Source organism: Malaclemys terrapin, chromosome 2 (assembly GCF_027887155.1).
Source record: "Malaclemys terrapin pileata isolate rMalTer1 chromosome 2, rMalTer1.hap1, whole genome shotgun sequence".
NCBI classification, from domain to species: domain Eukaryota; kingdom Metazoa; phylum Chordata; order Testudines; family Emydidae; genus Malaclemys; species Malaclemys terrapin.
The window spans coordinates 152137870-152162213 of record NC_071506.1 but is presented as its reverse complement, the minus strand read 5'-3'; the positions used below and the strand labels follow the sequence as shown (position 1 = coordinate 152162213).

Sequence of the window (24344 nt, the reverse complement as noted above, 5' to 3'; positions counted from 1 at the left end):
ATATACTTCTGTGAGGCCTTGGATTTGGTACCACATGACTTTTGAATAAAAAATTAGCATGATACAGAATTGGCATGGCACACGTTAAACTGGCTAACTGACAGGTCTCAAAATGTAATTGTAAATGGAGCATCATTGCCGCTCAGGTGTCTCTCTAGTGGGGTCCTGCAGGGATCAGTTTTTGGCCCTATACTACTTAACATTTTTAGCAATGACCAGGAAGAAAAACTCATCACTCAAAGTTCTCAGATTGCACAAAAATGGGGGAATGATAAATAATTAAGAGGACAGGTGCAGGAACCACAGGTCTTGAACACTTGTCCACATGGCTTTACAGAGCTAGTAAGCTCCGTACTGTCACTCAGTGACCTGCTAACTGTTGTCAGAATAGGAACTGAACTCTGACAGAAGACCCCAGTCCTGGAATCCTATGCTGCCTGATTGGTTCACAGCTTCTATATAATCCCAGCACAGAAACAGGAAGCTGTTCAAGCAACTGGGTTCTCTCTTCTTTGCTTCCCTGGGCTGTGCCCCCTGAGATACCTGCTCCTACTGCATGCTGCTGACCTCCTGGTACCCTGGCCCTGTCTGCCTCCTGATACCCGATTTTGGTTTGCCCTCTGGCCTGTCTTGGACTCTGATCTCGTGGTATTGGATCTTGCCTGACTCTTGACTCCTGCACCAACTACTAGGTGGTCAGACTGCCCACATCCTGGTCATGACACTTTGCATGGACCACTTAGGCTGCAGGAGCAATCCCAGTGCCAGCAGAATGGACCTGGCTAACCCTTTGGAAGCACTGGACACATTTGAGTGGACTACATGCCTTCAGATGGACAACCAACCCCTACAGGCCCGTGTCATCTGTCTGACCTCGGAGAACCAACTAGTGCAGGACCAAGTCGTGCAGTTGCATGCTGAAAACATCACTGTCCATATATGGCTCGTACAGCCCTGTTCCCCAATACCACTGCCAGAACAGTTTGATGATAATCACCAGCAAATCAGGGGTTTTATAAGACAGTGCTGCCTCCTGTTCAGGTTGCTCCCAGTCCCAAGAAACCAGTCAGTTACCCCCAAATCAACTGGTAGCCTAGATCTTACACCAAAGGCAGCGCTGGTAGCCAATCCAAAAAAGGAATAACTCTTATTTACAGAAAGAACAGGAGTACTTGTGGCACCTTAGAGACTAACAAATTTATTACAGCATAAGCTTTCGTGGGCTACAGCCCACTTCTTCGGATGCATATAGAATGGAACATATATTGAGGAGATAGATATACACACATACAGAGAGCATGAACAGGTGGGAATTGTCTTACCAACTTAAGGCTCCTGAATTTAACCCTGTAGGTTTCAGGTGTAACCTGAAACTGTTTCAAAATCAGCTCCTTAAATTTACCATAGTTTGAAGCATCATCAATAGGCATCTTATTAATATGTCCAGAGCTCTGCCAGTCAATTTTACAGGTTAAAGCAAGCAAAAGTTAATATCTAAATCCTAAGAGTGACAGAGTTGTAGCGATCTATCAATTAAAAGTATCTTGCACAGCAGACCCAGAAGTCAATCCCTGGGGATTTCTGGCTTCAGTTTAGAGTCTCTGGCCCTTCATAGTTCAAATGGCCAAAAAGATGGAAAATTTTCCTGTGGCTTTGTTTTATTTCCTTCATTCATCTTCCAAGCCCACAGGACTTCCTTGCATGTAGTATTTCCAAGGTGTGATAGGACCATTAACCAGTCATTTATATTGCAATAATTCTTAATGGCCTATCTGATTTTGATAGTCCTTTGGAATGAGGGAGAGGGGGAATGATTTCCATGCCTAAATTCACAAGTTCAGGGCAAAAAATTTTAAAGTTATAAAGCAAAACAAAAATTTTCTTATAACATGGAGTATACACATTACAAGTGAGATTAATGCATGCAGCAACTTACAAGCATTTCATAGAGTCTAAACACTAAATACATTCTTATAAGACTAACACCTATTTTGAGCAAAACTAACATACAGGAGACTTGCCTGGTCTCTAGCTACAAGGTTGTCAGTTCTTAGCTAATGCCTGCAACCTAGGCAAGAGGTGGCATCTGGCTTGTCAGCATCACACCACAGCCAGAACAGTTTGACAATAATCGCCAGTGATACCCAGATTTTATAAACCAGTTCCGTCTCCTGTACATGATGTCCCCTCAGTTCCATAGCACTGATCGTGCAAAGATGAGTCTGGTTATCAGCCGGCTGTTCAGGGAAGCCTTACACTGTGCCTCCTCCTTCTTGGAGTGCAATAGACCAGTACTGTCCAACTGGGAGGTCTTCCTCCAAGGCATGTCAGTACACTCTGATGATCTACACCGAGCTTGAACAGCAGAGACTACACTAAGGAAACTCCAACAGGGGCAGGGAACAGTAGCTTCCTGTGCTGCGCAATTCCACTGCCTCATGGCCATTACAGACTGGAACAAGGCAGCACAGAGGTACTCGTTCTGGTGGACCTGAAAGACTAAATGAAGGACAAATTAGCCCAGGTACAGATGCTCATGAGTCTGGATGCCCTTGTGGATCTTTCCATCCGTATAGACAATCGGTTACTAGAACGAAGAGGAAAAAAATGGAGGTCTTGTAACTCTCCAAACCAGGTACTGTGATCTTTTTACCACTGCCACCAGCCAAGCCAATGCATAGAGCCCTGCACGGATACAAAATTTGTATCTGCATCCGATCTGCAAACATGGTCCACAGATCTAAAGCAGATATCTGCAGATTGCTGGGCTCTACCAATGCCGGCAGATGTGGGCCATCAATGGCTCATCCCCATAGGAAAAAGGAACGACGACGCCAGCACCATCTCTGCGTCTGTTACGGTGAGTCAGGTCACTCAATTTCTGCCTTCCCTCTACGAACTCCAAGAAGTCAGGGAAAAGAGCTCCCTCACATTTCAGTTTTGACTGGAATGCACTTAGAGCCCTGCCCAAGGGCTCTCCACTTCTAGGTGCTGTTCCAGTTGCACATACCTGGGGTGCCCCTACAAAATCCCATCTTACCAGCCCTGATTGAAGCAGTGAGCTACACCTGAGTCATCGATGCAGAGGCAGCCCAGATCCTGCAGATTCCCCTGAAACCTAAGGCCACTCATGACCTTACAGAGATTACCTGATAGCTCCCCCTTGTCTTCTGAACCAATAACGGAGGAAACAGCTCCCCTGGAGACTATAATTCAGGGGCATGGGGAAATGTTACAGTTTGATGTGATCCATTCACCATACTTTCCCCTGATCATTGGTATCTCCTGACTGGTCCTCCACAATCTACTCACTTGGTGACAAACACAAAAAGTCCGTTTTCTATCAGAATTTGGTGGACAACACTGATGGAGAGACCAGGGGTTGCTGTCCCAACATCCAAACCTCGAGAGACTCAGATGGAGGTGGCTGTCCAGGCAGAACCTTCCACTGAAGCTACATCTGAACTTCCCTCAAAATACCAAGACTACAATGATGTTTTTGAAAAGAAGAATGTGGAAACTACTTCTGCATCAGAATTACGACTGCCCAACAGAGCAGCAGCCAGAAGGAAAAATACTCTCTGCACGAATTTATGCCATATCAGAACCTGAGCTGACAGTGCTCCAAGAGTACCTCCAGGAGAACCTGGCTTGAGGGTTTATCTGCAAGACAACCTCACGAGCTGGCGCATCACTTTTTGTCAAGAAGAAAGATGGCAGTCTCCAACTCTGTGTTGATTACCGTGCATTGAATCAGATAACTATCAGGAGTTGTTGCCTGCAATTTGATTCCCGAGTTGCTGGATTGTGTGGGGGCTGCCCATATATTCATTAATTTGAACCTCCGGGAGGCACAGAAGCTAGTGTGAATTGGGACAGAGGACAAGTGGAAGACTGCCTTCCAGATCTGCTATCGTCACTATGAATATCTCAAAACACCCTTCGATTTGACCAATGCCCCTGCTAACTTCCAACATTTTATAAACAATGTGTTCCAAGACATACTGGGACTCAGATAACATATTGATTTTCTCCAGCTGCCCTGTACACCACAATGCTCATGTCCAAACCGTCATGGAATGCTTATGGCAGCATGGCCTTTATGCAAAGCTTGAGAAGTCTGCCTTCTATCAGACCTTCACAGAGTTCTTGGGCTTCATCTTATCCCCAGAAGGGATCCAGAGAGACCCACGCAAGGTCCAAGCTATACAAGATCGGCCAACTCCCCACACAGTACGCGTCTTGAAATGCTTCTTGGGATTCGCCAATTTTTAATCAATGATTTATCCTGAACTTTTCAAAACAAAACTGAGCCCCTTACTACTCTCCTCCAGAAAAACGTCCAATTCCATTGGTCTCCCAAGGCCCAGCATGCATTCAATCAGCTAAAACTTGCCTTTACTAAAGCACCCATATTGGCTCATGCCAATATTACATTTGCCTTTGTTGTAGAAGCTGACATCTCCAGTACAGCGATTGAGGATGTCCTCTCCCAGTGACGTGGAAGTTCACCCCCAAAGAACTAAGCTACAAAATATTTGATAAGGAACTCCTGAAGATAAAAACCTACTTTGCAGAATGGCAGCACTCCCTGGAAGGAGCTTGTCAGCCATTCACGTATTCACTGACTATAAAAACCTGGGAAATCTAGACAAGGTGAAAGCCTTAAACCAACAGCAGCTTCAGTGGGCCCAATTTTTCCTCAACATTCAATTTTACTATCACTTACCACCCGAGACCTAAAAATGGCAAGGCGAACGCCCTGTCCTAAAGATATGGTACCAACCCACGAGGCCCCATCCAGGAACCAACCCTCATTCTCAAATCCCGTAACTTTCTCAGTGCAGCTTGTCACCACACTACACTCAGATTGATATGCTCTGCCTCAGGAATTCTGCTTCATTAACATGCTTTTATCCACAGCAGCAGCATGACTCCCAGGAAATGTCACATGTGTAAGAAACTGTATTTATGTTCATGGGTTGCAGTCCCATAACTATGCTACAATATTCCCCTAGCAAGACATTTGGGGTGCTTCATTACCCAAAGACTAATATCCTGCTCCTTTTGGTGACCCTGGATGCGCCTGATGATGCAGTGATTCATTGCCTCCTGCGATATTTGTGCCTGAACCAAGACACCACACCACTAGCCCTGCAGTCTCCTCGAGTCTTGGAGACCCCATCTTGACATTGGGCAGCCATCACCCTAGACTTTATTACAGAATTACCAGAATCCAACAATTTTAAAACAATTTTGACAGACATGACCAATTTACTAAAATGGCCCACTTCATCCCTTTCCTCTCCTCAAGGGCCAGCCTAGCTCTGGATTAACCATGTAGTCTGTCTTTACGGCCTTCCAGAATGCATCACCTCCAATCGGGGGTCTCAGTTCATAGCCTGGTTCTGGCACAACGCCTGTTGGGAATCCACACATCTTTCCTCTGCTTACCATCCCCAGTCCAACGGCCAACCAATTTTTGAATAGTATCTGTGATGCTGCAAACAGCAGCAGGACGATAGGTGTTCACTTCTTCCCTATGCAGAATTTGGCTACAACAATGCAGACCAAGCCTTTAAAAAACACATCAACAAAGGATACCATCCCGATTCCACCCACAATTACCCGCAACATCTCCCAACCCAGCCACCTGAGACCTAATATAGCAGAGATTCACCAGGACCAGGCATGAGTATGGCTCTCCACCCAGCATCTGTGCACAAATAGACCTGCTCGCAAGCTGGACTTTCTGACTAATGGGTCAGATCGCCGCCGTCCCGGTCGTGATAATAGGTCAAAGAAAACAAAAAATGTACACCAAACTTACAGGATGGGGGACTATCCTGGAAAGCAGTGACTCTGAAAAAGGTTTGGGGGTTGTGGTGAATAATCAGCTGAACATAGGCCCCAAGTGCAATGTTGTGGCCTAAATGACTAATGCAACCCTCGGATGCATTAACAGGGAAAACTGAAGTAGGAGTAGAGAAGTTATTTTACTTATATATTTATCACTTATGCAGCCACTGCTGGAATACTGCATCCAATTCTAGTGTCCACAATTCAAGAAAGATGTTGGTAAATTGGAGAGGGTTCAGAGAAGAGTCAAAAAAATGATTTAAGGGTGACTTGATTACAGTCTACAAGTACCTTCATGGGGAAGAAATATTTAATAATGGGTGTTTGATCTAACATTGAAAGGTATAAAATGAACCATTGGTTAGAAGCTGATGCTAGACAAATTCAGACTGGAAACAAAGGTGTAAATTTTCAACAGTGAGGGTAATTAACCACTGGAACAATTTACCAATGGTTGTCGTGGATTCTCCACCACTGAAAATCTTTACATCAAGACTGAATCTGCTCAAAGAATTATTCTGGGGATATTCTATGGCCTGTATATATAGGAGGTCTGACTAGATGATCACAATAGTCCCATTTGGCCTTTGAATCTATGAATGAAAAACAGGGAAATTATGGCACCATACAGCCCTGGATTAATTTTAAGCCTTTTAGCCTCCCTACTCCCCTTTTCTTTTGGGCATAAAGAAATAATGGGAATAAAAATGCTTCCCTTTTGAATGAGTTAACCCTAACTGCAATAGTAAAGCAAAATCTTCCCATAACAATTATTCTTGAGAAAAATCTCTGTAAAAGAATAGGAGAAAGAGTCAGAAGTTGGTTTAAAAAAAAATAAAACTAAAGAGAATAATCTTTTTTTAACATGATTTCTAGGCCCCATGGTCCATAGAAAAGGCACAATTTAAACTATGGTAGAACTCAGAGTTACAACACCTCGGGAATGAAGGCTGTTCGTAACTCTGAAATGTTCATAACTCTGAACAAAATGTTATGGTTATTCTTTCAAAAGTTTATAACTGAATATTGACTTAATACAGCTTTGAAACTTTACTCTGAAGAAGAAAAATGCTGCTTTTAACCACCTTAATTTAAATGAAACAAGCACTGAAACAGTTTCCTTACCTTGTCAAACTTTTTTTTTTTCTTTCTTTTAAAGTAGTTTACATTTAACAAAGTACTGGTTGGTTTGTTTTGTACTCTGCTGCTGCCTGATTGCATATTTTTGGTTCCAACTGAGGTGTGTGGTTGAGCAGTCAGTTCGTAACTCTGAGTTCTACTGTATGCAGGGTTGAGACCATGCTTTTCTATATCTTCTCAGATTCTTGGAATAATAATATTTTATATCTGTGGTTCTTAACCAGGGATACATGTATCTCTGGGGGCAGGGGATATATAGAGGTCTTCCAGGAGTAGGGAGACCAGATGTCCGGATTTTATAGGGACAGTCCCGATATTTGGAGCTTTGTCTTATGTAGGTGCCTATTACCCCTCACCCCCTTCCCAATTTTTCACACTTGCTGTTGGGTCACCCTATCCAGGAGGTACATCAACTCAACTAGATAGTTGTCTAGTTTTACAACAGACTATATAAAAATCACTGGCAAAGTCAGTACAAACTAAAATTTCATACAGACAATGACTTGTTTATATTGCTATATATACAAAATACACTGAAATGTAAGGACAATATTTACATTCCAATTGCTTTATTTTATAATTATATGGTAAAAATGAGAAAGTAAGCAATGATTCAGTAATACTGTACTGTGACCCTTTTGTATTTTATGCCTGATTTTGTAAGCAAGTAATTTTTAAGTGAGGTGAAACTTGGGGTATGCAAAACAAATCAGACTCCTGAAAGGGGTACAGTAGTTCGGAAAGGTTGAGAGCCACTATTTTATAGCACCCAATAGTTTGCTATGAAATAACGTTGTGCCAATAGGCATCTCTCAAAAGTTTAAAGGAAAATTTAAATTCTCCATGTACAATTGATTTTTAAGCTTTCTAAAACAGCATCAAAACTCCACTTGAGAGAGGAAGAGGTAGACACTTGATCCTTGCAAAATGTAACCACTGTTTCAGAAAAGATGCAGAACACGGTATACTTTGTTTGGTATTTGCAGTTAAGCTGTGTTCAGCACCAGTTCAGTTGCAGCCATTGCTGTCATCTATTATCAGTAACAAGTAATTGTCCTAAATGCAGACAAGGATTAACTATGATGCATTCTGTCAGCAAATTCTTGCCTATACACAATGTCACGCCACTCTATATTCTTACAGCCATTATTTTTCACTGATTGGTGGACTCACTCTGTAGTGTTTAGATGTGCATTTGGCATGTACATTTATCAAAAGTTTAGTTCAATATTGCAAGGTTTGAAAAACTAGTTATATCCTAGTTGAATAATCGTTTGGGGTTTTTTAAAATCTCATAGGGATTATCAATACAAAAACACCCTCATATTCCAAATGTCCAGAAACACTACTCACACATGACAAAATGCAGCAGCACCAAAAGGACAAAATGCTATTTACTAGGTAACACACACACACGATTAGTAGAAAAACTACATACCTTACTGAGCCCAACTGTAATGGCTTCTTTTTAAGTTGTACATACAAAGTCTACTTTGAAAATTGCAAATAGTATGTTAAGTACTTTAAACATTTTCTATTAATTTTAATCAAAATATGTCAGTCTTGTAGATTGTTTTGAAAACAGCAATCACTGTAACTATCCAGGGGGGTTAAAAACAAATGTCGGGATTTGTAAAATTTGAACTGCTTTTCAGTTTGGTGGAGGGGAGGGGGAAGGCTAGTTGGTTTTTCAAAAACAAAAAAAGTAAATTAAATTATGTGCATTATTTAATTAAAAAAAAACTTTGCCAAATCCCTTTGTTACATTCTAAATTTAGCATCTTAAACCATAATAGCTTCTTGTGCCTGGTCAGATTATATACTTATTGCTTTTAAACGAGTATAGCACGTTGCAGAAATAAGACTCAAACTTGACAACTTCCACGTGTTAAAAATCAAAAATTCTTTTTTTTTCTGGTCTGTATTAAAGCTAATTTCCTCCGACCCCTCTGAAAACATTGTATTTTATTTTTATTCATTTGTAGACTTGGAGAAATTAATTCAAAAGGAAAAAGGGCATCATTCTAGAACTCCACCCAAAACTATCCCATCTGCTCTGCAGTGCCTCAGTCACCTTTATTTCTCTCTACCCCCACCCACCAAGCTTGAAAAGCACAATTAAACTTTTTATCCTGCATTTAAGCTTTTTTACAAGTTCTTGCCTTTCTATTTTAACACACAACATTTTTATTATTCTGTATTGCCCTTTTAGCCCCATTTCTAAGTAAGGGCCAAATCCTTTGAGGTGTCAAGGACACTCAATTTCCCACTGAAGCCAGCTACTGTTAGTGTCATTTGAACATTTTTGTAATTCTGATATTTTAGTTACCTAAAAAGTTTACTTTTAATCTAGCGCTCTCTTGCTCCCTACACTGGCCGCTCTTCCACAGAGACCAGAAATTCCAAGTTTCCTATAAATTCTTCTTTTGGGGGTGGGGTGCTGCTGTGGTCCCCCCACAACAAAAGCAAGGCTTCCTCCCGTTAAAGCCAGATCTCAGTGGATACACAGATTGGTTAGGACCATCTGGGTGGAAAGGACCTGTTATTCTACACTTGCTCCAAGCTTGCCATACTCCCTGATGGCATAGCTCATAAAGCCAGAGTGCCTGAAACACCTGACCACCCATTATTCCTCTCCAACCCCCGTGGTGTGGAAAAGCAGGTGAATTAACATTGACGGGGTCAGCATGACCTTGTGAACCCTTCCACAGAGTTGCTGACATGTGTGGTGCTGGTGAGTAATGTCACAAAGGCAACCCCTTGCATCACTCTCCTCTTCCATGCTTCTGTCAACTGAATATGCTGTCTCTTGTAGGATACAATAGATTATTTTGAGGTATAGCAGTTACCTATTTAATGTGTATTACCTATGTCCCTCATAAAATATTACAGTAATTGTTCAAAACATGAGTATCATCACTGTAAATTGTAGGTGTTTTTTTTTTGTTTTGTTTGTTTTTTTACACAATTACTGTAGCATGCGGTGGTATATTTTTATAGGATATATTCAAGAATTATGATGTGTTTCTACATCACAACATTTGTGAAAGAATCAGATTATTCCAATGACGAGTATATGGACACTTATCTTGGAAAGACTTTAATGGGACTGCCTGCCCACCTCCTAGATTAGACCTTAAGACACTGGACACAAATGCAAACATATGAAAGCAATTAAGAAATGGGACAAAAAGGAGAAATATAGGGTCACGTGTAGATCCACTTAAATGATCAGAATAGACATTTTAAAGAAAGATGGAATTTATGTTTAAAAAGAGGCTATCCTGCCTAATAAAAGCAGATAATTGGTCTTTTATAATCAATTCAAAGAAAACCACTAGATTAGCAGTAACTGAAACTCTTATCTAATGGCTTGTCAGTGACCTGTATGAAGTGAGTTGGTGGTTTCAGTCCAGCCTCTAGTATACAAGTGTCTACATCTTAAAATTACAGTCCAAATTTTCTGAAGTGTGGTCTGCTGAGCATTTCTTGTGGTACACCCCAGAATGCTAGATGCTGAAACGGTGTTAGCTTCTCCTTGTTTCCCACAGTTAAATATTATTCAGAGAAGCTAAATATACATTACTTTCCTAAAATTATTTTTTTTATATATGCAGTTGCTGTTTTGGGCACAGGCATGATGCATGAACACAAACAGGAAAAAATATAATGTACTATCAAGAATATGAGGGAAGACCATCCATGAAATAATCTCTCAATTATATGGGCCACAGTATAAATTGGTTAGAGATTGGCCGTATCATCAGAAAGGTCCAGTGCTGAAATGGAATGGGGACTCACCTCTAAACCTTGTCTGCACTTTGAAAATGCTCCATTGTTGACAACAGACAAAAGCAATGTGTGTAGCTGAACTAGTGTTAAACATAGTTCAAGTGCAAGGCTTTGCCTACCTTTGGGAATTGAAAAAAGTTGTGCACCGGTGCTATTGCTGGTAAAATTCCCCAGTGTAATGTGGCCAAGCATGGCCAAAGACAAAGCATGGTCAACACTGTTTCAGCAGCACTGGACATAACTTGTCCTTGTCTACGCTTAGCTAAACAACATTTAACACCAATGCGGCTACACTCATTTCTGACACCCATTGTAAGCAAGAGGCCATTTCATAGACAAGGTATTGGATGCGATCTCTGAAGGACATTGCAGAAGCACATTCCCAGGGCAACATGTGAAAGCTTGCACTGTCATTGGCTATGCTGTACCAGTTCTGTGAATAGAGAACTTTGGTCTTCATGCCTATGAATCTAGGAGCTTTAACAGCTATTAAAAGTTTTAAAATAGCATACTTTGTATTTCATTAACATAATACCATACAGAGTTTAATTTGGATTTAAGAATTAATAATGGCAATATTGCAATTTTTATAATTAGTTCTCTTAAATTAAGTGATGCATATTCCATAGGTATTTGACTATTTACTTTTTGATACATGAAACATTTTTCCTATTGTATTCTGAGTGACATTTTGGTTGAAGCTGAGGATAATCTAGAAGTCAAAGAACTATTTAAAGAATTTAAAAAGGAAGTCACGGGGTGCAAGAATTTAAAAAGGAAGCCACAGGGTGTGCAAGTTTATGCAACAGGTGATTAAGTGAAATAAAAACAAGCATATTCAAAAAATAAAAGAACCAATTTTAGAGTGATTGTCTTTATGAAGATCTGCAGCTTTTAAGCATGGGTGCTAAACGCTTGTGGTATTTTAATGTTAACCCACACCTTTCAGACTGCACATTGTATGAACTGCAGCAAAGATGAATTCTTACTGGCAGGGAGAATATACATAAGATGTTTTAGGTGAAAAAAAGACATACTTGCATGCTGTTAAAATAATATCTTACAATGAACAAACAAGCACTATTCACAAAAAACATTCACACTTACTAAAAATGACCTCTTCATTTAATAAATGTCATGAGAGAAACCAAATACATCAACAAAGATCACTATGCCACTGCCACGTCCAAACTATATAAAACCTGATTGACAATGTTACACATATAAGATGAACCTTCAGTGACCATGACTGCATCTGCACATTTAGCTACTGTACACAAATAGTAATTTACATATTTAATTAGTCATTTGTTGCACAAAGCACTGCTAACATTTTGTTCAGTAATTTTGAAAAAAATCCAAGTCCCTATATCATGCAGAGAACTATCATCTTCAGTTCTGACCCAGTTTGCACAAGTGACAGGTAATTATCCTTGCAGTTGTCTATAAATAATTATGCCATCCTAAAAAAGCCTTAAGAAAATGCATTTTTTAAAATAAGATTATCTAATATAAATGCAACACAGAAATGTTGGATCAACTGTATGATGACTAGGTAACTCATGTCTCAAACACCAGCCAACAATGAACTGTTCATAGGACAGCAGCAAAGGACTGAAGACTGGATCAGTAAGTACAGAAAGGAGAGGGAGAGTAGAAAGCAAAATAGCACACATTCCACTCTAAAAGTGGCAAAATTATATTATAACAGTTGTATTCTGTTACTAAAGACAAAGAATTGTTTTGGAACTCCAACATGCAGCATCTGTTCAAAAGACAGAAATCTTAATTCCATCAATTCTATGCCACAAATGCAGGTCAAGTGAAGAAATCTGGACATTATTTTTCATACTGCAGAGGAAGCAGGTTCAGCAGTTTCACTGGTGATAAAGACATGTCAAGAGTGTGGTAATCAAATACCCATGTGTGAAAAAACTGATCTCTGCAGCCCTAAACTATTCTATATGGGATGTGATCAGGTGTATAAGTGATAATGCCCCAAAATGCTTCCTTGTATACAGATGGCACTCTGTAAGCAAACACACTCAGGACTTATTGTTAGACATTTCTCACAAGCATCGGTTTATCCATAACATATGGATGAACAAGTTAGGTTACTTGTGCCCTTTTATTTCCTTGATTTACAAACAATGCTCTAGATGGATAATACAAAAGAGAATAAGTAGATTTTTATATATTCCAGTTTTTAAATACAATACAACATAAAATACATAGGAATAAACATTAAACATAAAAACTTTGTTTTAATCTTATTTACATATGAGAAATTTATCTTCTCATACTCCAAAATTTACAAAAGTGTGTACTGGAAATGTGGGGTTCCACTGTTGACGAGGTCTGAAGACCTCGTCACTTGGCTGGCAAACTATGGGGACTACAGATACACAGATTACCAATTCTTCTTATAAAACCTCACTTTGAACCAAAAGGTTAATCTCAACCAAGTCAAATCACAAGTTTCCTTGATTCCAATAAACCTTCAACTGAATCAAAATAATTTATTCTTGACCACAGCCCATGTCCCCATTCTAGAACTCCCCCACCCTACCCCCAAAAAATGTATACGGGGAAACTTCCTGGGGAGTTGCAGCACCAGCTCCTGATTTCACCAGCTGTAGAATATTATTGGTCTGCAGACCCCAGATTTATCACAACAATGTCTGTTCATAAATAAATAAGGGGCATATGAGGTCCCCCAATTTACATTTGCATGTAGAGTGCAATCTCTTTTGGTATGACTGTCCAATTTGCTCTTTATACATTTGTTGTACTGTTCTTGAAACATATAATACAAATTTGTAAGAAAGGAAATAAACTAAAGCAGACCTGAACAACTGCTGTCCTTGTTGAATTAACATGTTAAGGAATAAGCTATCTACATTCACTTGCAATTTCAATAACTGATCTGAAAATTGGGACCTTTGCTCTTTTTAGGCTTAAAACTAAACTAAACACTGCAAAGAACATATATATATATATATATATAATTTATTTGTTACAAGAAATTCAAAAACATCTGATAACATATCAGCACTGGGGAATGATGTAGATGATCATTTGGAGGAAATTCACACCCTATCATCACACCAAAAACTATCATCATCTTTATGCAAGGAACTGAACAGGGAAGGAGTGGAGGGGAGAGGAGAAACAACCATCCCAACCCAGATTAGGCAGCAGGATTATTGTGCAGCTCCTCCACGGCCGTTACTTTTAACTACAGACTGGAATAAAGGATGCTATCCTTCACTAAACCCTTTGGGGGAGCTATGCTTAAGTGTGGATCCAGTGTCCCCTCTCTGGCCTGCCTAAGCATAACAGCATATTCAGAGCCAGCATACAGACTTGCGTGCAAGGAGTGAAGAGGATCCCATTAGCAGCCAAACGTACCTACCTCTCCTGCATACAGGAGTACTATGGAGGTTCCTTGGTACAAAAATGTGTGCCAGGGAGGATTTTATTCTGATGAGCCTCCTCTATACCAGGAAATCTTAGCTCAGTTTTTAAAAAGTCGAGTTAGCTGACATGATGCTGAACATGACTTATTCTTGTCTACACCAACTGCAAAGTTGTGGTCAGCATCACATCAGCTAACTAAAGTGATACAAATCATGTTTAAGCACAACATCTCCTCATGTACGCAAGGCCAAAAAGAAAGGGTTGTTTTGTGGTTAGAGGATAGCCTGAGACTTGGGATACTAGGTTCTGTTCCCTGCTCTGATAAAAACTTCCTGGGTGACAATGGGGAAGTCACAGAAGACCAAATTTTCTAGGGTGGCTACGAACGACTCTGTACATACCAGACTGAAACATGCAATTCCCCTCCTCAAATATGTATGTGCACTTTTGTAGAAGGAAGAGATAGCATGCTACATGAGGGCATATGCAAGGGCACATATCTCTCTTTAAAAAATTGGGCTTTAGCAACCAGGTCAAATAGCTCAGTTTCTTCCTCATAACATTAAAATAAAGAGCAGATCTGCATATAGTGTGTGCGCACATTCCAATACAGGCATGTAAATCCTTATGTGTATGTGACTTGCCTATAGGCATGTACCAGCGAGGTTGTTTACAGTGTGTGTGCGCACATTTGAAAATCTAGCCCAGCAATATCTGCCTACCTCACAGGAGTGTTCAGACCTAAACATCATTAGTAAATTGCTTTGAGATATTTGCACAGTCAGCACTATAAATGCCAACTATTATTAGAAGATTTCAAATAAGGAAAAGAATCCACTTTCCTTTAATCACAAGTCTTAATGCATATAAAATACTTTATCAACATATATCAGGGGTGGGCAAACTTTTTGGCTTGAAGGCCACATCTGGGTGGGGAAATTGTATGCAGGGCCATGAACGTAGGGCTGGGAGAGGGGGTTGGAGTGCGGAGTGTGTGAGGGGGGTTGTGTGCAGGAAGGGGCTCAGGACAAGGGGCTGGGGTGCAGGAGGGGTCTCAGGGCAAGGGTTTGGGGTGCAGGAGGGGGCTCAAGCAGGGGGTTAGGGTGTGGGATACACAAGGGGTTCAGGGTGCAGGCTCCGACCCAGCGCCACTTACCTCGAGCGGTTCCAGGGTGGCAGCGGCATGCAGCGGGGCTAAGGCAGCCTCCCTGCCTGCCCTGGCCCCGCGCTGCTCCAGGAAGTGGCCAGCATGTCTGGCAGTGGCTCCTGGGGGTGGGGTGGGGAAGGTGGCTCTGCCGCCTGCTGCTCTCGCCTGCAGGTACCACCCATGAAGCTCCCATTGGCCGCGGCTCCCCATTCCCGGCCAATGGGAGCTGTAGGGGGCAGTGCCTGCAGGCGAGGACAGTGCACAGAGCCCTCTGCCTCCCCTACTTCCCCCCATCCCTGCTTCCGAAAGTGGCGCGGGGCCATGGCAGGCAGGGAGCCTGCCTTAGCCCTGCTGCGCCACGGGGCTGGCAATCCCGTGAGCCGGGTTGAAAGCTCTGATGGGCCTGATCCTGCCCGCGGGCCGTAGTTTTCCCTCCCCTGACATATATGCTATTTCTTTCAGCATTTTATATGTGTTTCTTACAATTTGTACTCCCTGCACCAAAAAAATTAAAATTTTTATAAAATTCTGCATATTTTATTTGTCAAAATAACACAATCGTGTCAGTCTTAATTATTTTGGTAATTTATTTCAAAATACCTGTCAGCAAGTATGTCTGTAACAATACAGACAACAAAAAAGGTTCAGGAAATGTTTTTTGACAAATAGATTCCTTACTAGGCATATTAATACAGAACTTTGAGTAATAATTCATTTAAACTGCAATACAGAAACGTATTCCCACACCCCTCATAAGCAATGCAGACGTTTGGATGAGTGGGGTAATGGAGGAGCTGAGGGAGAGAGAAGCAATTGCTGGGAAGGAGCCTGGACCCTCCTCTCCATGTGGCCCTTAACCCCTCCCTCCCATCCCCAGGTTGTCCTGCACTCCCACTCAGCCACTCTCCTCCCCATGTGTCCCTGCACCCCCACTCAGCTCCTGGCTCAATGCTGTCACCCCACAAGCTCCTGTGCCCCCGCTCCAGTCTGTCCCCCAGAGCACTTTTGAACCCCAGTCTATGTGAACCCCCAGCAGCTCTGTGTGCCCCGTTCTGTCTGTCCCTCCATATCCTGTGCCTCCTCACCTGGCCCTGCAGGCAAAGTGCTGTGAGGAACACAGACACTGCCACCTCCTGCTCTTCAGCCGGCTGAGCCAGCCTGTGAGCCGGCTGCCCTCTGTCCTGGCGCCATAGCAGCCCCTGGTGAGCGAAAGGTATAACTGTAGCACCTCTCCAGCTGTTTTTTCTATGGGGGACATGAATTCTGCACATGCGAAGTGGTGCAGAATTCCCCCAGGAATTCCCCCAGTTGATTTCATGGTATCGGGTGGAAAAACTTTCTTAGCATAGTCTCCATGCATACAGACACTTTGGATGGATGATGAATTGCTGCTTCCTCTTCCGATATTTCTGTCACTGTACTCTTTCAGGGGATGAGCAAAGAGGCTTCACATAATGACTAAAAAAAAAAAATCAAAGCACAAAAAAACAAAGAAGAAGATTACACTTGTTTTTTCTTGAGAAGTCTAGCCAGCTCACCCACCCTCCACCCTGTCCAATATAGAAGCTGTGTAAATGCAGATATACTTCCTCATGTCAATTAATGTTTAATGTAGTGTTACTGTCAACAACTTTCATGGACTCTTGCTCACTCTGAGTAGTACACAAAGTCACATTGAGGCAGATCACTTTATCCCACAGCGGACTGTAAGCCATATAAATCCTTATCTGTCATGTCTCTAGGTAACGTAAGCCATAATTGCAGCAATATGATGCATTTTACACACACACACAAATAAATACAATATATCCACACATATATACAGAATCATTCCTTCCCCCGTAAAATGTATAACAAAAGTATGCATATTTGCAGAGGCAAAATTAACTGTGCCACAAACAATTTTAGCCTGTGTGAGCAGTGTTTCTAAACAGCAGCAACTTTTGAATGTAACAATGTAAGTCCATTTACACTTGTAAATTACGCTACTGTATATGCATGGATAAAAAAATTGGAAACAAAACACAATGAATGGATAATATACTATAGTGGTATTATATAAACTAATTGGTTTAAGAAAATTCAGAGAAGTAAAAGAATAAAGTGTCTCACCGTCCAATACTCATTTAAACCCATTAAAAGATATTTACATCATTTTTATTCATCTACAGCAGTGTTTCCCAAACTTGGGACGCCGCTTGTTTAAGGAAAGCCCCTGGCGGGCCGGGCTGGTTTGTTTATCTGCCGCATCCGCAGGTCTGGCCGATCGCGGCTCCCACTGGCCGTGGTTTGCTGCTCCAGGCCAATGGGAGCTGCTGGAAGCGGCAGCCAGCATGTCCCTTAGCCCGCACCGCCAAAAAATGGGGTTATAAAAAATAGAGATAAGAATGGGTCAAACTACAAAGAGTTTACAAAAAGAAGGCCACAATCTAAACAGTACGTACTAAAATCTTCTCCCCTGTACAAAGTCAGAGTGAACATAATAACCCCCTGTGAAAATACGGTCAAGAATGGGAGTGGGGATTATAACGCTAGGCAACAGAATGGTAGTTGAGCTGCAATTGCTTCCAATCTCTGCTTGCACACTCCTTCCACCCAGATATAAAATGTGTGATGACATACAGAGGTGAGGGGCGGGTGGGGGAAGCACAGCATTGTCTGCTAGAATTAAACAGAGCACTCCAACTATTCTCCCTGACTGCTTCCCCACAGCTTCCTCTCCACCCCCATCTGGGCTGTTGTGGCAACAGATTTCCCACTCACCCCTTTGGCTGATGCAGTGAGAGATCCCCCTCCTGTTCCAATCTACTTTAACCATGGATTACATAGCCAGTAGAACTATCATTCACACCCCTGAATCTTTCCTAGTTTACCCCCACCCCTCAATTCCCCCTGCACAATAAAATGGATGAAGCCCCAAGAAGCACTGATCTGCAGTGAAAGCCAGGTTTTCTTCATCCTGGCTCTCTCTGGCACTAGGAATGTAGCATGAACTAGAAATTCTGACAGAACCATTTCACTTAAATATCAGTAGCCATACAGTAGAATGCAAGCTGCCAATAAGACCATCAAAACCAACAGTATACATGAGTACAACAGAAAAAACAAACATTTTTTAATTAAAGGAGCAGAGGTAACAATGGTTGCACCCATCTACAAATCTACAGGTTCAACCCAGATCTGGTCAGATCAAATGTCCTTATCCTAACTGACTATTCCTTATGCTCAGTTATGCTCAAACTCAATGACAAATGGGAAGCCCTGTGATGCTCTAAACAAATGCAACCATCTCTACCTGAAATGCAGAATTTAATATAATTATCTTATAACCTAACCAGCTTTAATGCTATTACCAATACTACCCTTCATCATTTTATTATACAGCTTGGTTAAAAACAGGTCAACAAGGCATTATGGCCCTTCCGGATTGTAAGCAACCATTGTTGCAGAAACTGGATCTGACAGATCTAGAAAATGATGGCACAACTTTATAATTATTTTCTTAATGCAAGAGACTTACCTGCTATAGCAAGTATAGTAATGTATGTTCTGAATTGGGAGTGTTGGGGCTTCAAATGAGTTATGTATCACCTATCTCGTAAGCCAGGAAAGAACCCTTTAGTCTAGCCTTGGCACTAGAACATTTCTCTCCTTTCAAATTAGCAAATGACACCACATTCCCGTTAATTAACAAGCACAGGCCTATATTTTTGTATTCAACAGAATATTTTCCTGTGTAGTGTGATGCTTAAGAAAATACTCAAGTTCTTTCCTTATGATTTGGTCTGCATACTATTTAAAAAATGAACATTTCCAAGGTCATACAGCACTGAATGCAGTTGTCAATAATCCACCTGTTTTTTTGCTTTGTCTCTTACATGCCTTACTGAGGAGGAAAGAGGATGATCCTATGGGAGAAAACATAATTTGGTGCCCTATTCTCACTTGTATTAAAAGATTCAGCCTTGAAATATATGTATATATACGATGCTGGATGTATGAACACAGAATACATGTAAGATATGGTGATAGATGTGGGGATTTTTTATGCACTGGTGCAACCACGGATCAAAGAAGATTTGAAACACGAGTAGAAAAGTGTAGAATATTCCTATGGGAATAAATTAGTTAAATTATGAAGATTTGGGGGTGGAGCATGTGGGGTGGTTTTGCAACACAATGCAAACATGCCTATTTCAATTATAAATCTTTGTTTATACACAAAGTTGACCTAAACCAACTAGAAAAGACTGAGTCAAGCACAGACAATATGCTTGCTTCTGCACAAGACACAAAATACCGAAAGCCCTTATTCTGCAATAGGCTTTTAAGTAAGGCTACTGATTCTGCAACACACACATATGCTTAACTTTATGCCTATGGCCTCATTCCCCTTGCTATCAACTCCACATCAGTGGACCACTTTATCAGTGCAGAGCTCATTTCCCGATTGGGGTCTAATTTCATGAGCTTCACTCCCCTCCCCAAAATGTGTTGGAATTCATGTGCCCCCTTTATCTCAAACCCAGAAGATGAGATTTGGTGCCTGGGTGAGTCTAATCCCCATAACATGGATTTGTTGGGAAGGGAAGGGAAAGGAAAAAATGATGAAAACAAAAGCAGGGAGGAAACATTGTACTCTGTTCAGCTCTGGATGTTGGACAGAAAGGTGGGAAAGGAAGGGAATAAAGTGCTGAGGAATCTCTCTTGGATATCATGGCGATATTAAGGAAAGGCTGGGGTCTCTCCCAAGGGCAGGAGGGGCAGAGTGGGGTGGGTCTCCCGCGTGGGAAGGGGGAGGGAATAAGGTGTATTGGGGAGAGGAATGGAAAGAGGGCAGACTGTCCTCATGGGGTGGGGGGAGAATAAGGGGAGGAGGTGCATGGGGGTCTCTCCCATAGAGAACGGAAAACTGGGTGCACCGGGCACAGGCTCTGCTCCCGGGGAAGGTCTGCAGGGGAGCGCGGTGCGGTCTAGGTTTGCAGAGGGGGAGCAGCTCTTTCCGAGCGGGGGGGGGGTCAGGTCTCTCCCGGGGCCGGGCGGGGCATCGCCCCCAGGTTCTCTCACCAGAACAGCAGGTTGGCGCAGACGAACCCGCCCAGGCTGCGGAGCGGCCTCTCCCAGCTCAGAGCAGCCGCGATGCAGCCGCCCAGCGCCAGCCCGGTCTCCCCGAGCAGTGCGGACGCGGCCCCGCCTGACACCTGCTCCGGCTCTTCATCTCCGGCCGCTGGCACCGGCGGCTGCTGCTGGAGCCTCCCAGCCGCCGCGCTCCGAGCCCCGGGGACCTCCCCGCCGCCGCCCGCCTCTGCGCCCTGCTGCTGCCGCGGCGACCCCGCACTCGCCATGTCTCGGTGGCGGTTGCTGGGTGCGAGCTGGGAGGGGAGGGGCGGGGCGAGGGCGCGGCGCCCCGGGGGGAGGCGGGGGTGGGCTCCGCGCGCACAGCGGCTCCCTCTGCCAGGCACCGGCTGACGTCACCGCGGGGCCGGTAGCCGTTGTCACCGCAGGGGGGAGGAGCCGGGGGGCTTGCGCGAGGCAGGTGCGGGGGGGGGGGGCGCGCGCGCAGCTGAAGCGTTTCGTCGCCGTTGCCCAGTCCCCGTGTGTGTCTCTCCGGCTCCGCCCGGAGCAGGGTAACGGTGCCGCCGTCACCAGGGGAGCGATTGTGTCATAAATCTGCTTCCTGGAGCCCGCTGCCGCCTGGATCGGGGTGGGAGCGGGAGGCCGCGGGGAAGCTGCCCGGTTGGGTTCCGTGGCTTGGGCCCGGGGAGCGGGGAGGAAGGGGGCTCCCCTCGGGGCGACCCCTGAGCCCGGGCGCTAGGCACAGCCGAGCCCGAGGGCCCCAAAGCTACCGAGAGCGCTGTGCAGATGCGCTGTTATTGAAGTGACACACCGAGCCGGATGTAAGGGCAGACTGCGGTTGGATGGAAGTGTCACAGCTCTGGGCACCCCTAGGGAACTGCAAGGCCAGAAAGTTGGCAGATGGTCGCGCTGGGTGAGGCTCGTGCCGGGGTAGGGCTAAGCGCGTGCCTCACAAAACTGGTTTGTTACCATGGCAACTTACCACACCCTCGGCCTTCAGCCACTTCGTAAGGGTGGTGCTGTGCTAACCGCAGGGAGGTCTCAGGAGAGGATTGCAGCAGTTAAACTCAGACTGAGGGGGGGCTGCTCCTGCCCTGCCCCGTGGGGCGGGCCCTGCGTAGCTGCAGGAGGAGCCAACAGTCAGTGATGGCTCCAGCTCCTGGGTTGGTCTACTGCTTCTTAAAGGGTAAGCTTGCAATAGCTATTACATTATACATTTGTTAGGGATAGAAATATTGTGTAATATGTGCCTCATATGCCACCATTGACTGGGCTCATTTGCTCTGCACCATCCAGGCTGTGCTGGCTCCTCTTAATGTGTCTTGGCATTAGGCACAGAAAACTATTGGTATTGGGTACCAACCCATCATGTTGGTGGGGGCAGAGCAGCATGTAGATGGGACAGGAGTCACTTCTTCTAGGGTTCAGCTTGTGTTGTTATTCACTTTGGTGTGGGGGAAATTAGGAGAGGTTGGACCTTCAGACTGCGTTGCACCGTGGTCTGGTGAAGGCCAGTGGAGAAGTGTAGGGTCCAGAATTGGTGGAGGTTGTTGGAGCCTCCATCCTGAAGAGCAGGATGCAATCCTCTTTGAAGGAGGCTTGCATAGATAGCTGTGTGCTGATGGCCCATTAAGGATACTTCACTGTAATAATGGGCCATAGAAAAAACTCATCCCACCTAGTAAGCCTTCCTGTGGATGCCTCAGCAAGAATATGGGTAATGGCTGCCCCTACTAGTCATCAAAGCATGCAAGGACATGTGATACGCTCATGTGAGCCTGGACTCCATCTTGGGTCAGTTACTTTCCACAAACAGAGGCTGTGAGCTTTGTTTGAGATGGTAAAATTCCATGCACATGGCAGAGGATATAAAAGACCCCTGAGATATCTCCATTTTGCCCCTTTCCTGCCCTGATTTGCTGGACTGTGGATTTATAACTAAAAGGAGAATTTTGAACTATGGGCTGAGAACCTTCCAAAAGAGAGAGAGACTTTATAAGCCAGCAGTCTATTCCATCACTGCTACAAACCTGATTATAAGGACTTTGCAATTATTTGTATGTATATGGTCTATTAATCATTATTATCTCTCTCCTTTTATTATTAAACTTTTAGTTTTAGTTACTAAAGGATAGGCATCAGTGTGATTATTGGGTAAGATTTGGGTTATATATTGACCTGGCTATGTGGTCGATCTCTTGGGATTAGAAGAATGCTATGTATGATGAAATTGAGACAATGGCTGTAATGCCTAAGGAGACTGCATCTTTGATTTTTTGCTAACCAGTGTGGTAAGATGGAAGTTTACTTTTGTTTCTGCCTTGGTGTAATCTAATGATAGAAAAACCACCAGTTTGGGGTGAGTTTGACTTATTTCTCAGCAATTTTTTCTGAATTTGGCATCCTCAGCTGTGACTCACTAAGGCACAGTGACACTTGGATACAGTACTAAAACAGTACAACTGATATTTGTTGGTACTCAACTTCTAAAAATCCGGCCACTTTGGAAACATGGATGTAGGTGCTTAACTTAAAGTACTCAGGTTTGAAGATTTTTGACCTACATATAAAAGATACTATGTTTCATGTACATTGCAAAAAACCCACAGATATTAAAAACCAGGGCCGTCCTTACCCATACGCAAACTACGCAGCTGCGTAGGGCACCAGGTGCCTTACGCAGCTGTGTGCTGCTTCAGCGGCCAACCCGATCCCCCAGCCGGCTGAGCTGGCCAGGAAAGCTGCCCCTGCCCCACCTCTTCCCACCCCTGCTCCGCCCCAGCCCTGCCCCCATTCCACCCCTTCCCCAAAGCCCCCACCCCTGCTCCGCCCCAGCCCCACCTCCACTCCACCCCTTCCCCTGAGCTACGTACTGGGGGACTGCAGCAGGGGTCGGGTGTGCCCTGCACTCACCAGGTGGCGGGAAGTGGAGTGACCCAGCCCGCTCTGACGGCTCCCAGCCGTGCCACCAATGAGTGCTGGGGGGCGGTTCTTTCCTGCCCCCCAAGTCCCAAGGCTGGGAGCCAGGGGAGCGGAGCAGAGTGGGCTGGGGCCAGATCACTCCACTGGGGCTGGATCACTCCACTTGCCCGACCTGCAATCACCAGGTGGAAGGAAGTGGAGCGACCTGGCCCCAACACGCTCTGCTCCGCCAGCTCATGCTGGGGGGCAGTTTCCCCCCTGACCCCAAGCCTGCTCCTGGGCGCTCCCCCCCACCCCGGAGGCCTTGGGTGCTCTCGTCCCCGCAGAGGCCTGGGGTGAGCCCCCACCCCCCTGCATGGGGGGTAGCATCGGGCACCAAAATGTCTAGGGATGGCCCTGTTAAAAACAGAGGACATACAGAGTTAAAACTGTGCTTAAACAGTACACCCTATACTACTCTCCATCCATTGGTGAGACCACAGAAACTGACAGTATGGAAAGGACCTTGCCAGTTTCTGCCAAGAGAATATTGACATAATACAATTTGACCTGCCTTCTCACCTCGGCTTGCTACTCTTCCTCTCCTTCAAATCTTTTTCTCTCCTGTCACAGACACGTACATTTTTCATCTGCTTTCTTTCTCTAACCCTTCCACTTGCCTCAGTGATGCCATTTCATCTCCTGATCTCCCTTACACTCACTTATCCCTTCCTTGCACTCGTCCTTAAATTCTCTTCCTGGTTCTTTCCCTTCACAATATTAGCATGTTTTAACCTCTATCATCTTTTTAAAAATAAATCCTTGACCTCACTTGTCTCTCCAATTATGGCTCCCACTTTGCCTTCATCTTTGAATGTATTGTCTATGATTACATTGTGGATTTCCTCTCCAGTTCCATCCAATCTGGCTTCCACCCCTTGCACTCGACTGAAACCACTTCTCACCAAAGCTTTTAATGGCCTACTCTAAGCCAGAGCTCAGAACCAGT

General features: G+C 43.9%; 1 protein-coding gene across 2 annotated transcripts in view; it reads right to left on the bottom strand.

The window, feature by feature from the left end:
• RETREG1 (reticulophagy regulator 1) overlaps positions 1 to 21511 on the bottom strand; it is a 136897-nt gene extending 115386 nt beyond the window's left edge. The window contains exon 1 of one of the 2 annotated variants that reach the window (XM_054017906.1): positions 21417 to 21511. Coding sequence is in view for 1 of the 2 variants with exons in the window: in XM_054017905.1 (XP_053873880.1) it covers positions 20426 to 20703 (278 nt within the window). In the remaining variant the exon portion in view is untranslated. Of the gene's footprint in view, positions 1 to 20425; positions 20739 to 21416 lie in introns of those variants that run through there. The other variant, XM_054017905.1, reaches the window with a different exon arrangement.
• Positions 21512 to 24344: the final 2833 nt, after the last annotated feature.